At 52.6% G+C, this 14,530-nt stretch overlaps 1 protein-coding gene across 1 annotated transcript; it reads left to right on the plus strand.

The window, feature by feature from the left end:
• Positions 1–467: 467 nt before the first annotated feature.
• AMER3 (APC membrane recruitment protein 3) lies at positions 468–9,100 on the plus strand. The gene is made up of 2 exons (XM_036858161.1): positions 468–562; positions 6,402–9,100. The coding sequence occupies exon 2, from the start codon at positions 6,420–6,422 to the stop codon at positions 8,832–8,834; it is 2,415 nt and encodes an 804-aa protein (XP_036714056.1). The 5' UTR covers positions 468–562; positions 6,402–6,419; the 3' UTR covers positions 8,835–9,100.
• The last annotated feature ends 5,430 nt before the right edge of the window (positions 9,101–14,530 follow it).

Consider the following 14,530-nt stretch of genomic DNA (forward strand, 5'->3'; position numbering starts at 1 on the left):
GGCCTCACCCAAAGGTGGTGGGTGATCCTCGCTGAAGGAGGGGCCTGCGGCGGAGCTGCTCTTGACTGGGGCGACTGGGGCGGGACGACCTCAAGGTGACTGATGATGAAGAAGTCTGCTGATTTATGACAAAGCCAGCCCAGACCAAGGAAGGACGTCTTGTATCCAGGGGATTTTTTTTTTTGGAAATGGGAACAGGGAGGGAGCCCATCAGGCTCAAAGAAAGGAATGGCCTTCGTCATCCGCGGAGCCCCGACCTCTTTGGGGCCTCAGCCCAAGCCTGGACTGCAAGACTCCTTCCTTCTTCCTCCCAGCGCTCTCTGCCTGTACTCTCCCCCCTCACCCCACCCCGCCCCGCCCCACCAGCCCTGCCTGTGCTCCGCCCCTCACCCATGCTCCTGGCACTTCTCTCCGAGCCATCCCGGAGTTGCTTACTCCATACTTTATTCCTGCTCCCAGCGTGCAGACCCTCCTTCCTCAGCTCAGCGGGGAGAGAGTGCCACAGCACTTGTGCCCCTCCCGCAAGACTGCGGCAGGCCACAGCACCGGCAGACGCCACACTGTGAGTACCTGTGAGGGGAGCACCTCGTTCCTTCCCGTTAATAATATAATCGGGCCCAAGAAAGGCACACTGTAAGGAAGGCTCTTGGAGACTCTGCCCCGCATCTCGAGATGGGCCTGCTCCTTCTTCCAAACCCGCTCCGAATCCTGGGGAGGGCTCGTGACTCGGCCCTTCCGAGAGGGTTGGATAAACGTGCCCCGGCGCTGCGGGCTGTGGCGGGTAGGGGCACCCACACCTGCGCGCTCTCAGGAGTTCGGACCGCGGCGGGGGAATACGGTCGGGGGCGAGGGGAGACGACTGGGCGGCTGTCAGTCTGGGGAGCCCAAGAGGCTGGGCCTGAGGGATGCAGAACCACAGCCCTGCGGGGGGGCAGAGGCGCACGGAGCCAGATACCGGAATAAACACGAACAAAGCGAGACCGAGCGAGGTCCGGGCGGCGGCCCTGCCAGAGCAGTCCCCACCCGGCCCCGCGCGCCGCCTCGCCCACTACTGCGCGGGGGCGCCTACGCGGCCGACTGGCTCTCTGCCCGGCCCCGCCCCGCCCCGGCCCGATTGCCCTCCGTCGGCTAAACCCCTGCGGGCCCGCCTCCTGCCGCGGCCTCCCAGCCCCTCCTGCGGCGAAGGGAGGGAGCCGGCCCTCGGCCTCCCAGGGTCGGGCTGGCGCGCGCGGCGCCGGGAGCTGACCGTGGTGCTGAATGCTCAGCTCGGGATCGGGCGCGGCTCCCGGACCTGCCCAGGCCGCGTCCTGCGACGCTCCAGGCCCCAGCGGTAAGTCGCCAAAGCCCCGAGGATGTAGGCGTGGAGCGGAGGAGGGCAGCGATTTGGAAATTTTTGTGCGTTTTTCGCGCAATGGGCGGGCGGAGAGGAGGAACCAGTGTCTGCACTCTGTCCACTCCGTGATGCGGGGTCTGGGAGCGATGACCCAGACCTGAAAAGGTCTGGGCTAGGGAAGGGGGGAACCTTGTCCCCTCGGATGCGGGTACTGGGAAAGGACGAGTAAGACCGGAGACCCATCTTTTCTCCACTGGGCAGGCCAGGAACGCCCAGAGACTCCCTTAGAAAAAGTAGACCAGGACCTTCGCTCCCCAAAGGTCCCTTTGTCTCCCCAACGTGGGGGCTGGGTGAATTGGTGATGTTCTAAACACTGCAGATTCTATTTCTGCTTCATTCCCCACCCCACAACCATCCCAGAACACAGAGGCTGTCCCTCCCTAAAGTGGCCTTCACTCCATCACCCTGAAGGTTTTGGCTTAGACAAGGCAGCCTATTACAGAGATAAACTACTGCCCCATACATAGCCTCTCCACCCCAATGTCCAGGATGTCCCTGGGCGGGGCTCCCCTCAGAGGTCCCTACTCTCTTATCACCATTCACCCCTTTGTGTTTCATGTTTGTGATTTTCCTGGATATTGAGGGTGGGGCAGGAGAAGGCGGGGTAAATACCAAAACTATTAGTCAAAATTTTTATATTTCCAAACTGTTTCTGTTGCACATGTGTAGCTCCAAGGTTTTTATTTTGCTCCATGAAATACCTGGTCATTTTAATGTTCAAAAAAGGAAAGAAAAACATAGAATTACCTTACCAAAAGGAAAAGAAAATTCTAGGCAGTTGAGCTAAAGTTAGTCATAATGTAGAAAAGCAGCAAGTGGAATTACTTCATTTGCTCAATCTGCAGTAAGTTCGTATGCATGTGCATGCTCTGTGTAAGATGCTGATATGTAAGCTTTCACACGTGGGAAGTCTCTGCCACCACTTTCTTTCCACTGGACCTTCCTCTGGCTCCTAACCTGCCCTCTTGTGTCCACTCTTGCTCCTATTTTACATTCTCACCCACAACTGGAGTGACCTGTTAAAACGGAAAATTGGCCTCCCTGGCTGGCAAATGATGAGGGAGTATCTCTCAGGCTCCACAAAGAGGGTGTCTAACCACAGGGTTACAAGGCAAATTGTGCATTTTTGCAACTGAGAACCTGGACACACGGCCTTTGCCCTCAGGAAATGAGAATGCCAGCACCTGGCTGTCCAGATAAATCCCACTGTTCCCCTGAGAATTATCATGAAAGATGACTACTCAGCTTGACTCCAGTCGGGCAGTGGGTCTTCTGACCTCTCAGGGAGTTCCCACCCGTGTCACATATGGACCCCACATTTCCAAAGAGTCAGGATCTGGTGAAATATTTTAACATGGAAACTGAATGGACTGAACACACACTGAATTTCACCTGATTGCTCCAGTATTTTGCAAGTCTCTGGTTCATTGTTCTGGGCCTTAGTGCTTACTGTCCTAACAACGTGCAAAGTGCTAAATGAACTCAGGAAATAGGGTTGGCAATATTAGTGACATTTGGTCCCAACACCTATAGCAATGACAGCTGTTTTGAAAGACCATTTTCCAACTTTAGAGTGTGGTGAAATTTCCAACTGCTCATGATTTTAAATCAGTAACTATTCCAAGAATTTGATTTTAAATCAGTAACTATTCCAAGAATTAAGAAACTAGTAGTTTTATTTATAGAGATCAGTATCAAATAAACCATCTGATTTTCTGTAGTTGCAAAATTCTGCACACGGTGAAATAATCTTTATCATGCCTGGTTGAAGTTATTTCCCAAAGTACAGTAATAAAAAGATTTTTCTAAAACATGGAAAAAAAAACAAATGCAATAGAAATCTCATAATGAATATCTCCAAAATTTCTTGCCATAGAAATTATACTACCTTCAGTTACAATTTTTCTAAGTTTGTGAGCTATACTTTTGCTTTTAATCGTCATTTTCATTATGCTTTCCAAAATTTCTCACAAAACCACATTTATTATTCAATGTTTAGATTTCCCATGAAGGGGAGATTGAGCTGTTAGTTCATAGAATGTCTATCAGTTAAGAGCACATGTTTAGTATCAGACAGGCTTGGGTTCAAATCCTAGGTCTGTTACTTACCACCTGTGTGACCTGGGCCAACCCGTTGACTTTTCTGCACCTTAATTTCTCCTTTATCAAATGGCAGTTACAGTAGTATATCCCTTATAAGGTTATGGGCCAAGCACTCTGCCTGGTTAGGTAGATGGAACAAAGACTCAGATACAGGTCTTCCCACTCCAGAGCCCAGAAAGTAACCACTATGCTGTGTGTACCCAAACCCATCACAGCTAGGCTACAAAAGATTGTGGGGAGTGGAAATGGGGTCTGCAGGTACAGGGTGGGAAAGACTTGGGCACATGCCACCTGGCAGGAGGCAGAACGGCAGCTTGAGGGACTGACCCATTGTCCAGGATGCTGCCACCAAGAGCTGAACTGCAGCCAGAGGCAAGCCTGGGCTCTGCAGCCTTCCCTGACACAGTGCCTGCTCCTTCTACTGTCCTCTGGCCAAAGGCCCCAGGTGTTCCTCTGCAGGGGAGGAAGCATTGCCCACAGGTGGGAGTGGGGCGGAGGCCGTGACACTTGCCCTGTGAGCCTCTGCAGTGCCAACTTTGCCACCCCTTTTCATCCTCTTTGGCTTTAACATTGCCAGCTGGGCCTGGAGGCAGCCCCTCCGCCCGCCTCCAGGACCCCATGTTGAAGCATTTCCGAGACTCTCCGGAGGGGACTGGGAGGCCTCTTTGGCAGTGGGTGTGAAAGACATGCAGGCCAATAAAGCCACTTGCCTGCCACCTGCTCTATTCCTCCCTCACAGACTGTGGACTGAGGGAGAGTGAATCTTAGTGCTCCCTATGGAGCACTCCTTATGGAGAGCCCAAGAAATCAGCCAGAGGACCAACTGGCAGGTCCCTCACTGCCAAGGAGAGGCAGAGACAGTGAGGCAGATGGAGCCTGGGAGCGGGGTACCTGTGAGGAACAACACACCGGGGGGGGCCTCTCAGGGGGTGCTCTTCAGCACTGCCTTCTTCTTCTTCTTCTTCTTTTTTTTTTTTGAGTTATGTTTTATTTGGCGGGAATATTTAGGACTTCAAGCCCAGGAGGCAGCATCTCAAGTAACCCTGAGACAAACGTTCCGAGGAGGCAAGGGGGGGAATGAGGTTATATAGAAGTTTTGCAACAAAGGGCAGGTAGTCTGAACGTCAAAAAATTATTGTTAATTAAAGAAAACCAGCTATCCCAAGTTAAGGAATTTAGCACTTTTCTGTGTATGGGAAGATGCAAGATTCTGGGCTCACTGAAATCATTCCTTTGATATGCACGTCAGCTACCTGGGGCCAGCATCCTGTGTTTTCACACCCTGAGTTTCCTGAGGGCTGATCATGGGAGTGGCTGCAGTCTGATGGCTGCTAGATGGCAGGTATTCTTTCCTTCCTGAGTTTCCTCAGGGCCCACCGGCTCACACTGGAGGGCTGCAATCGCTGATGACTGTGACATCCTTTGTTAACTGATATAGCATTGCCTTCTTTCGATGTGGTCTTGTGGGTCTCCAAACTCACCCCAAAGGCAATGCGTTTAAAACTAGACCCTTGCTCCTCTCCCCCAAACCAGCTCTTAACACAGGTCCCTTCCTTGCCTTTGCTCACCTCTCATCCTCTCCACTTTCTGGACTTTTCCCACTCCTATGGTCCCCCTCATGGCATGAATCCCGGCCTCAGTGTTTATGACTTCTGGCCTGCTTGTCTTTCTTTATTTAGTTGCTAAATCCTGGTGTTTCTTCCTTTGAAAGACCCTATGACTTTACCCCTCTTTTTCATGCTTAGAACTGCAGTTTCCATCTAGACCTTATCTCCATATACGTGGCCCATTTTAGCTTCCTCCTGTGAGTCCTCTCTGTTCAGAGCCTCGAGTCCATCCTCCACTCAGACATCAGATAAATGGTCTCAGACCATCAACTTCATTATGCCACTGCTTCCACCCACTCCCTCAGAAGACTTCCATAGCTCTTCCCTGACTGGGGGTAAGGCCAAACTCCCCAGCTGTGCAAGGATGATCAAGTTGTTAACACCCTTACCACCTTCCCACTCTCAAACCCAGGACAAACATCAATAAGCGATTCCAACACTCTTTCCCATTGAACTCAGACTGGGCATCAGAACCTTTCTCTGGATGGCACTCCAGGTAGCAATGTTTACAGTTAGGACGTGCACGAAAGACGACACCTGCCTGCACTTTCAGCTCATGATGTGCTGTGTGTGGCCAGTCTGCCTGTCCTGGGTCTCCTGCTTGTCTCCTCCCTTTTGCCTTCTGCCACATTGCTCTCTTCTCCCTGCGCAAGCTCTCGTGCACCATGAGTTGCTTGGCTGTGCCTTGCCTGATGGCCTCTGTGTAGACTGACTCTTCCCTCCTCAAAAAGATGCAGCAGTCCTGGAAGGCATGCATGTGTCTTCCCTCCCCCCATGCCCACATGGCCCACTGCACCCAGCCCAGGAAGTAGGCTTGGGTTTCCTTGTCTCTTGCATGAAGGAAGCAACTTATTTATTGAGTCCTCTGCTTCATCCACTCAGAAGGGTCATGATACTCCTCCTAAGGATATGGTGCTGTGGGTAGAGTGCCGGGCCTGGGCATGGAAGTCTAACTTGCCCAGATAAGCTCTGAAAGGATGCTTGAGGGAGTCGCAAGATCACAGCTACAGGAGTACCAGACCCCAGTACGTTCTCATTTTGTCTCCTGTTGTCTGCCTTTAAGCACATGACTTAACTTCTCTGGGTATCAGTTATCTACAAAGGCTGGAGCAGCAAGCCTGTGGGTGGGGCAGTTCCCATCTCCCTCTCCTCTTGCCTCCATGGAGGATCCAAGCTCAGATGTCAGAGCTCAGCTCCCATGCCCATGTGGGCAGTGGGGGGGGGGGAGGCAAACACAGGTCTTCTAGAACCACAGGCCTCCATCTTGGATACCGAGTGCCTCCTTCTTTCCTCCACAGCAGCAGGGACACTGCAGCATGGAGCTGAAGAGAGGAAAGACATTCATCAAATCTAGCCTGCAGATTGACCATGAGAAACCCCCAGATCCAGCAGCCACTGCCCCGGCCACGGAGGATGCAGTCTCACCAGGAGGGCAGCAGCGACCCCACAGTGAGAGGGGCCCCCAGGTCAGTCCCAGCACCCAAGGATATGACAGGTGCTCTGACAAGGGGGCCCAGCCAGACACCAATGGGGGGCCTTCAGCTCTCTGTGGGACCACCTTCAAACCGGTGCAGAAGAGCAAGACTCACGACAGTGTGCCCAGGGCTGACAGTGCAGCCGCAGCTACAGGGCAGCTGGTGGGCAGTGCAAGCTTCCCAGGGCCCCCCAGGAGCCAGCGCATGATTGACTACCGCCACTTTGTGCCCCAGATGCCCTTTGTACCAGCTGTGGCCAAGAGCATCCCAAGGAAGAGAATTTCCCTGAAACGACCCAAGAAATGTTTTCGGAATCTATTCCACATCCGCAGAAACAAGACTGAGAATTTGGCCTCGCTGACAACCAAGGGGAAGAGCTTGTCCTCCCCTGAAGGCCCATCAGAGGCTGGAGGGCAGCAAGGCACAGCTTGCTTCCCCTTGGGCGAGGGGCTGGGACTGGACAGCCTGTGCCAGGACCTGTCTGACAGTGAGTTCCTGCCCGACTCCTCCTTTGACCTCTGCAGGGCCCTGTGTGAGGATGTGGCCTCACTCAAGAGCTTTGACTCACTCACCGGCTGCGGGGAGATCTTTGCAGACGAGAGCTCAGTGCCATCCCTGGAGCTGCATGAGGGCCTGGAGAGCCCTGCCCGGGCATCCCAGGCCCCTGACTCCATGGCTTCCAGGGGCCCCTTCCAGGGCAGCGTAGAGCAGCTGGCATCGCCTGCCCAGAACGAGATGTCTGACTTTGACAACTTCTGGGACCGTGTGAATCACTCAGTGAGGCAGCAACAGCGCGCCCTGCTAGGTCCGTGGCTAGGGGGCCCCCAGGGGTCAGACACAGACAAGCCCAGGCCAGATGCATCTGGGCTTGCTGAGCTCCCCCTGTGCCCATGCAGGGACCCCCACAGTGGCTCCAAAGCCAGCTCCATAGACACAGGCACCCCCAAGAGCGAGCGGCCAGAATCTGTGTCCACGAGCGACGAGGGCTACTATGACTCCTTCTCACCAGGCCTCGAGGAGGACAAGAAGGAGGCCCCGAGCCCAGGCACACCCGCAGCCGCCTTCCCCCGGGACAGCTACAGCGGAGACGCCCTCTATGAGCTCTTCTATGACCCCACTGAGGGCCCCGGGAGCCCGAACCTGGATGACGACCTGTGCGTGTCTGAGAGTCTGTCGGGGCCGGCACTGGGAGCCCCGCTGTCCATGTGCAGCTTCCACGTGGGGGCAGAAGAGAACCTGGCCGCCGCTCCAGGCCCAGACCTACTCAGCCAGAGCTTCTTGCAGAGCTCCTGGAGGGGCAAGGAGTGCCTGCTGAAGCTCTGCGACACCGAGCTTGCCATCACCATGGGCATTATCAACTGGCTCCGCCGGAGCCCAGAGCTCCGTGCCCCGCCTGCCTCGGCCCCCAGGGAGCCTGCGGCGCCCCCGGGAGGACTGGTGGAGAAGCCAGGAGCTGGCTCTGAGAAGGTGTGCCTGGGTCCAGTGAAGCTGGAGGGCGGGGGGACCCGGGCCTTAGATGCAGGTAGGACCCCCGTGAGCTCAGCACCCAGCAGGCGGGAGCTGTGGGCATGTTTGGGCACCAAGGGCCTGCCTGCTGGAGTGAGCGAGGTCCTAGCGGGGGCCAAGCAGGGGACCACCTCTCCATCCAGGGACCCGTCTCTGGAGTGTGTGCAGGTCTCTGGGGAAGAAGGGACACAAGGCCACCCTGAAGGCTCGCTCTCCTCTGTGGGGTCTGCAGCCCCCGTGGCAACCAACACGTCCAGCAAAAACAAGGTCCCAAACCCCTCTGCCTGGCCTGGCTCCCAGGAGCCCAGGCTGCCTGGGAACCTGGGGTGTTTCCAAGGTCCCTGGAGGCCAGGTCTGGGGGGAAGCACTGTGGATTCAGAGCTCACTCTGACAGGCTGTGTGGCCCAGGTGGCAGCCCTACAGATCCACCCAGACTGTCAGCCCCCAAGGCAGAACACAGGTAGCGGGCTCTGCGGGCAGCCTCAGGCCAGGGGCCCTGACATTCTGCCACAGAAACAGCCTAACAGCTTCCCTAGCACGGCTGCCATACGTGGCCTGCCCTCCCTGGCCAGCCCACTCCACAGCCCACAGGACCAGAGGTGCCCAGGCCGCATTCTGGACCTGAGCCAGATCAGGGTGGAGCCCGCCAGGCTGGATGCCCAGGCCCAGGCCTCTGTGGAGGACCAGCCTCTGCAGCTCAGCTCAAGGGCTATAGAGCAGGCTGCACACAGGAGCCAGCTGGACCCATAGCCCCCTCAGTCCTGCTGCCTGGGATCACCTGCCAGGAATTCTGGCCCTCACTTCCAACAGCCAGTGGGAGGGGGCCCACTCTGCAAGTGCCCCAGAAAGCCGCTGCAGCTTCTTGGACCATGAGGGCATCCTTTGCAACCAGCAGGAAGTAGGAGCTCCCAGGCCAGCATGGCTGAGACCCACCTTTGGAACAGTCTTGTGTCTTTGTGGTCACATTCAGGAGAGCCTAAGACCCAAATCTCCACCCTTTGTCCCTGATGTGAGGACTGTATTGGGGGGGAGGGGGTGGCAGGACTCAGGCAAGTGGGGCGGGGCATTTTAACATGGAGGCATCCATAGCTGAACCCACCAGCTCAGCCAGAACAGGTCCTGGGCAGCCCAAGGCCAAGGACAATTGCAAAGCTGCTAGTGCTCTCAAAATGTGCCTCCCCAGTTTCCCCACCAAAAAATGAAGCATCTAAACCCAGATGTGAAGTAGCCACATTTGGCCACTCCTCATACAGCATGTCAGAGAGAGGAGCTCGGGTTTGAAATTGATGGGGTGGAAATGGTACATATTATAAAGGGTACATATTGTGCTGATAACTCTGAACAAGGGTTGAGAGTAATAAATGTGAGTGGGGGGTCCGAGGCTCAGGGGTAGGAGCTTGAGACAGGGGGTAGGGGGTGGCAGATGAGCTTGGGAGTGCCCACTCTCCCCACCCCAGCCTGCTCCCCACCCCCAGGATGAGCAGCCACAACCTACGGGACCCTGAAGGGCTTCTCTGAGGGAATCAGAAGCAGAACCAGCCATCTCAGCAAGAGCCTTGAGCCAGCAGATGCCATGCATTCCTGTGCAACCTTGCCAGGGCTGGCCAGACCCTGCAGACCTGACCTATGGGTGTTCTCTGTCACAAAGCATCCCATCCAAACAATGATTTCCCCCAGCTTGCACTCTCTAACTGAGCAACAGGTGGCAAGATGCTCTTGGGGAAGAAGCTGACTGATTCTCCACACTGCCATTCTTGCCCTCCATGCTGCCAAGCATTCTAGCCTCCCGCTTCAGGAAGGCTCACCTTTGAATGAGGCTGTATCCTCCAACCCCTCTAAAGCCACAACATGTGCACAGCACCAAACATTCAGAATCACAGAGGGAAAGGTGGCTCTCACTTCAGGAAAGGCAGGTGTCTGTTTGGCCAGCCTCAGGGCAGCAGGCCAGCAGCCAGCCCCTTGCCAGGGTTCCCTACGATTAGATCCTGCCTCAGCTGCCCTGTTGTGGTGACGTGCCAGGCGGGGGTGGGGGTGGGCGTGGTGGGGGGAGAGTATGCCACAGGCAGCTATGAAGCTGTTTCTAGAAGATAGGCCAGCATAGAAAGGGGGCGGGCCCAGTGATGAGGGAGGAATTCCAGATGGAGGGATGCAGTCTGACAAGCTGACCACAGGCTGGGGCCTCTCCTGATTGCCTGAGGCTTAGTTTCAGGCTAGAACATGCTCTGTGGCCCTCATTAACAACTGCTTCCTGGGGCCCACTGTGCGGAGGATGCATGCAGCACATGGGAGGTTCAAAAGGGCATGACAGGGCTCCTGACCAGGCCCATCGAGACAGGACACAAGGAAGGTCAGGGCCAGCCTTCCTGGGAAGCCACACTTGACCCTTCCTACCAGCACTGCCACAAGCGGTCACAACAGCGTTATTGGGCTTAGATGTGAGCAGGTGACATGTGGAGTAGCTCGCGGCATCCCTGCAGCAACCGGAATGCAGCTGCTCCCCTGGTTTCTGACATGGAAGCCGAGGCCAGGGTGCAGACGTGGCTTGCCCATGACACACTCGGCCAGTGTGTGGGACTGATGGTGTTGGAGCTGAACCCCAACTCCTAGGGCCCAGCTCTCGGTAGGCTCCTGCCATGAACACCCCTCTCGAAGCCTCCCCTCCTCCCTTCTTTCAGGGCACAGGTGTCTGGGGCCTCTGGGTGCCAGGAGTGCGTCTCCGTTACTTTGTACCGCACCTGAGCAGAGCAAGTGCTCAGTAAATACTGTTGCAAGAATGAAATATCAAAAGGTTGTACATGGTTTTCTGATTTCTTGTTGCCTGTGGGCCTTGTGTCTAGAGAGCAGCAGAGTTGGGTTTAACCTGGCAGAAGTGACTTCCTTGATGTGACACACTGACTTGTGGAGATGTGGAAGAGCCAGCCCAGTCCAAGAGCACTGGGAAGAGCAGGAACCAAAGTGGTCCAGGTCAGGAGGGGCCTGGGGTCAAGAGGGCAGTGCCAAAGGGGACCCAGGACTCAAAGCAGGTGCACGGTGACCCAGCAGCAGGGCAGCAGAAACAAGGACCTAGGGCCATGCCTACTGGGAGGAAATCTTGCCCAGTGGCTCTCAATCTGGGGAGCATCTTAGGCAATCCCAGCACTGTAGAGATTCTCACTCAGCAATCTGGGGAGCGGTCCCAGCAGTGGTCTGCTGGGTGCCCTGCTGGGAGAGTGAAAGAGGCTGTGTGATCTTCCTCTTGTGTGCACTGAGTCAAGGATCCCTCAGCCCATCTCTCTTTCTGCACCCCACCCCTCAGGCTGCCCTCCCCAGCAAGATGGGTGCAGGCAATGCCATTCTGACTGGGCTCCACAGGCCTCAAGGGTGTCCTCGAGGTGACCCACTGGGAGGAAGAGGGGAACCTCAGGGTCCAGCTCTTGAGACAGTTGCCTAACCCAGTGATGGGTGTGGAAGAGACCTGCTTGGGGCATTTTCAGAACTCTGGCCAATTTCCAGCCCTCTCATTCATACGTGGCTGTAGAGGTTATAGGAGATTTTTCCCATGTAAAGTAAAATCCTGAGAAGTAGGTCCAGTTGTCCCCAGCTCACAGCTGTCCCAGGGTCACACAGTGGTGGGGGAGCTGGGGTTCACCCTGGCGCCTGTGTGCTGTGCTTCCGCCCTTCCAACCTTCTGAGGTTGAGTTAGAAAATAGGAAGGTACCCAGGCAGCCTCCCAACTCGGGGAGGCTTGGGCCCTACAGCAGGGTGGACCAGGAGGGCAGGGAAGAGAGCAGGAGAAGGTGCTGGAAAGAAGAAGGAGGTGAAGGCCAGCACAGGTTGGGGAAGTGTCTGCAAACTACATTGGGGGTGCTTCTTACCTTTCCTGGCTCTTCATTTTATTTATTTGTTTGTTTGCTTATTTATTTATTTATTTTTATGAAATGGGGACAAATATACAGAATACAAAACTCAAATGACACAGAAGGGAGAACAATGAAAAGTGAGTCTCCTCCAATTCCTCCCGTACCCCCTGTTGTTTTGAATCAAAATTAATACCCACTTACTACAACCAATTCAAACAATGCCAAGTGCAGAGTCTCCTCTTCCCTGTCCTTCTTGAACATTGGATGTGTCCTCAGACCCTTTCTCTGCCCATGACATAAACACACATGGACTTGAACCTTTTTTCTTACTGCACACTGTATCACAGATGTTGTCCTTGAGCTTAACAGGCACCAGGAGCACGCAGGTTCTCCATTCTCTTGAACAGCTGCACAGCAGTCTCCTGTAGGTGGCAAGTAATTTAAACACTCTCCTGTTGATGGATAGTCAAGTTATTTCCCATTTTTGCTGTTACAAACAATGCTGCACTCACTCTTTTTTCTCCTAAATGTTGTCTCTGAAAGTCCTCTTCAAACTATAAAAGTGAAATTTAACAAGGAAAAGATGCATTTTTTAAAATGAACAGTGCATCCTGCTTCTATGTCTCCACCCCAATGCCCACCTACCTAAGGGCCTGATGTTAATGGCCTGGGTTCCATGCTCATACAAACATACTACACACCCCCATCTTTGGAAGGGGAGAGGTGGGTTCTTTTGTTATTATGTATAAGGCCTTGGAAGTTGTCATTCCCATCCTTACAACAAGAAAAATGTGGACAAACTGAAAATCCATGACTTTCCTTGACTCATCAGAGAACTGAGGTCACAGAACAAATAACTCCTCTGAAGCCTGGAGGCAAAGGTGCATCCAGAGAAAGGAGGCAACCAAGACCTGGTGCAAGATGCCAAAGAACTGGTAGGAACTGTTAAAGAGTAGTTTTGACAAGTGGCTGTAGGCTGAATAAGAAGCTATAAGGGGCTGGGCAGTAAAGGGGGGCCCACACTTTCATGGCTTTCCTCCAGGAACCACACTGTGTTTTCAGGGTGAGGACAAAAGACCCCCTCATGGGCTTGGCAAAGGGAGAAGAGTAGCCATTGTGAAACCCTCCATAACCTTCTCCCTAACAGGCCTATGTAAAGGAGAGGGGCTTCCCCAGGGGGCTATTCAGCTTCTCTAAGCTGAAGGAAGGCACTCCACCCAGTCATCTCCAGCCTTCCTGTCTCACTTAAGAAAAAGAAAGATAGATAGAAAGATAAAAAGAAAAGGACAGTTAACCAGAAGAGAACTCCAAAATACAAAACTGGAAATGGTGGACCAGAAGGGACTAGGGTTTTGGAAGGCTTAACCCCACCCTGGGGGCACAGGCCCACAAAAGACTGAGACTGATTAGAAGCTTAGAAGATAAGGACACATTCTCTCCCTCCCGACTAACCCCATCACCACACTAATAAGCCTCCAGTAATAAGAACTGTGGATTAAAACTAAAAGAGCTACAAGACAAAGACTCTAAAGATCAGAACAAAGGGAAGCCACAAAGAAAAGAAGGGAAGAAAAAGTAAGCCCACTAGAGTAATATGAAGCCTCTGGTGCCTATAGTTACAAGAAATATTAAAACAGCCCAACTCTTAGCCAGATTAACATAAATCCTCACACTAAAAGCCTATTTACCTCAGTACCTATTACCCTATACAATGTCAAACTTTCAACAGAAAATTATAAAGCCTGTTAAAAGCAAGAGGAAACAACGTCTGAGGGACAAAGCTATTGCCAGAACCAGTCACAGATGTTGGAATTATCACATAAAGATTATAAAATAAGATTGATTAATATGTTAAGAGTTCTAGTGAAAAAAGTAGACAAAATGCAAGAACAAGTGGTAATATAGCTGACAGGAAGAATTCCAAGAAAGAAATCCAAAGAATATGCTAGAAGTCAAAAACATTGCAAATTAAATGCAGAATTAAACATGTCTGAGTAAAGAGTCTGCAAGCTTTGTTAGAAAATACTTGAGACAAAAATGAGACACAATATACCAAAACTTACAGGACACAGAGAAAGCAGTGCTAAGTAGGAAATTTATTGCTACAATGCATACATTAAAAAAGAAGAAAGCTCTCAAATCAATAACCTAACTTTATATTTTAAGGAACTAGAAAAAGAAGAATAAACTAACCCAGAGCCAGTAGAAGGAAAGAAGCAATAAAGCTTAGTGGAGATAAATACAATAGAGAAGGGGGGAAAAAAAAAAACAGGAAAAAGTCATCAAAACCAAAGTTGATTTTTTGAAAAGCTCAACTAAATTGACACACCTTTAGCTTAAACTGAGAACAAAAGAGAGAAGACTCAAAGTACTGAAATCAGAAATATAAGTGGGGATATCACTACCAATTTTATAAAAATAAAAAAGATAATAAGAGAATGCTATGAACATTTATATATCAACCAATTGCATAATCTAGATGAAATGGACAAATTCCTAGAAATGTACATCTATCAAAATGAATCACGAAGAAAAAGAAAATCTGACTAGACCTATAACTAGTAAGGAGACTAAGTCAGTAATAAAAAAAAATCTCTCAGTAAAGAA

This window comes from Balaenoptera musculus, chromosome 7 (assembly GCF_009873245.2).
Source record: "Balaenoptera musculus isolate JJ_BM4_2016_0621 chromosome 7, mBalMus1.pri.v3, whole genome shotgun sequence".
Taxonomy (NCBI): domain Eukaryota; kingdom Metazoa; phylum Chordata; class Mammalia; order Artiodactyla; family Balaenopteridae; genus Balaenoptera; species Balaenoptera musculus.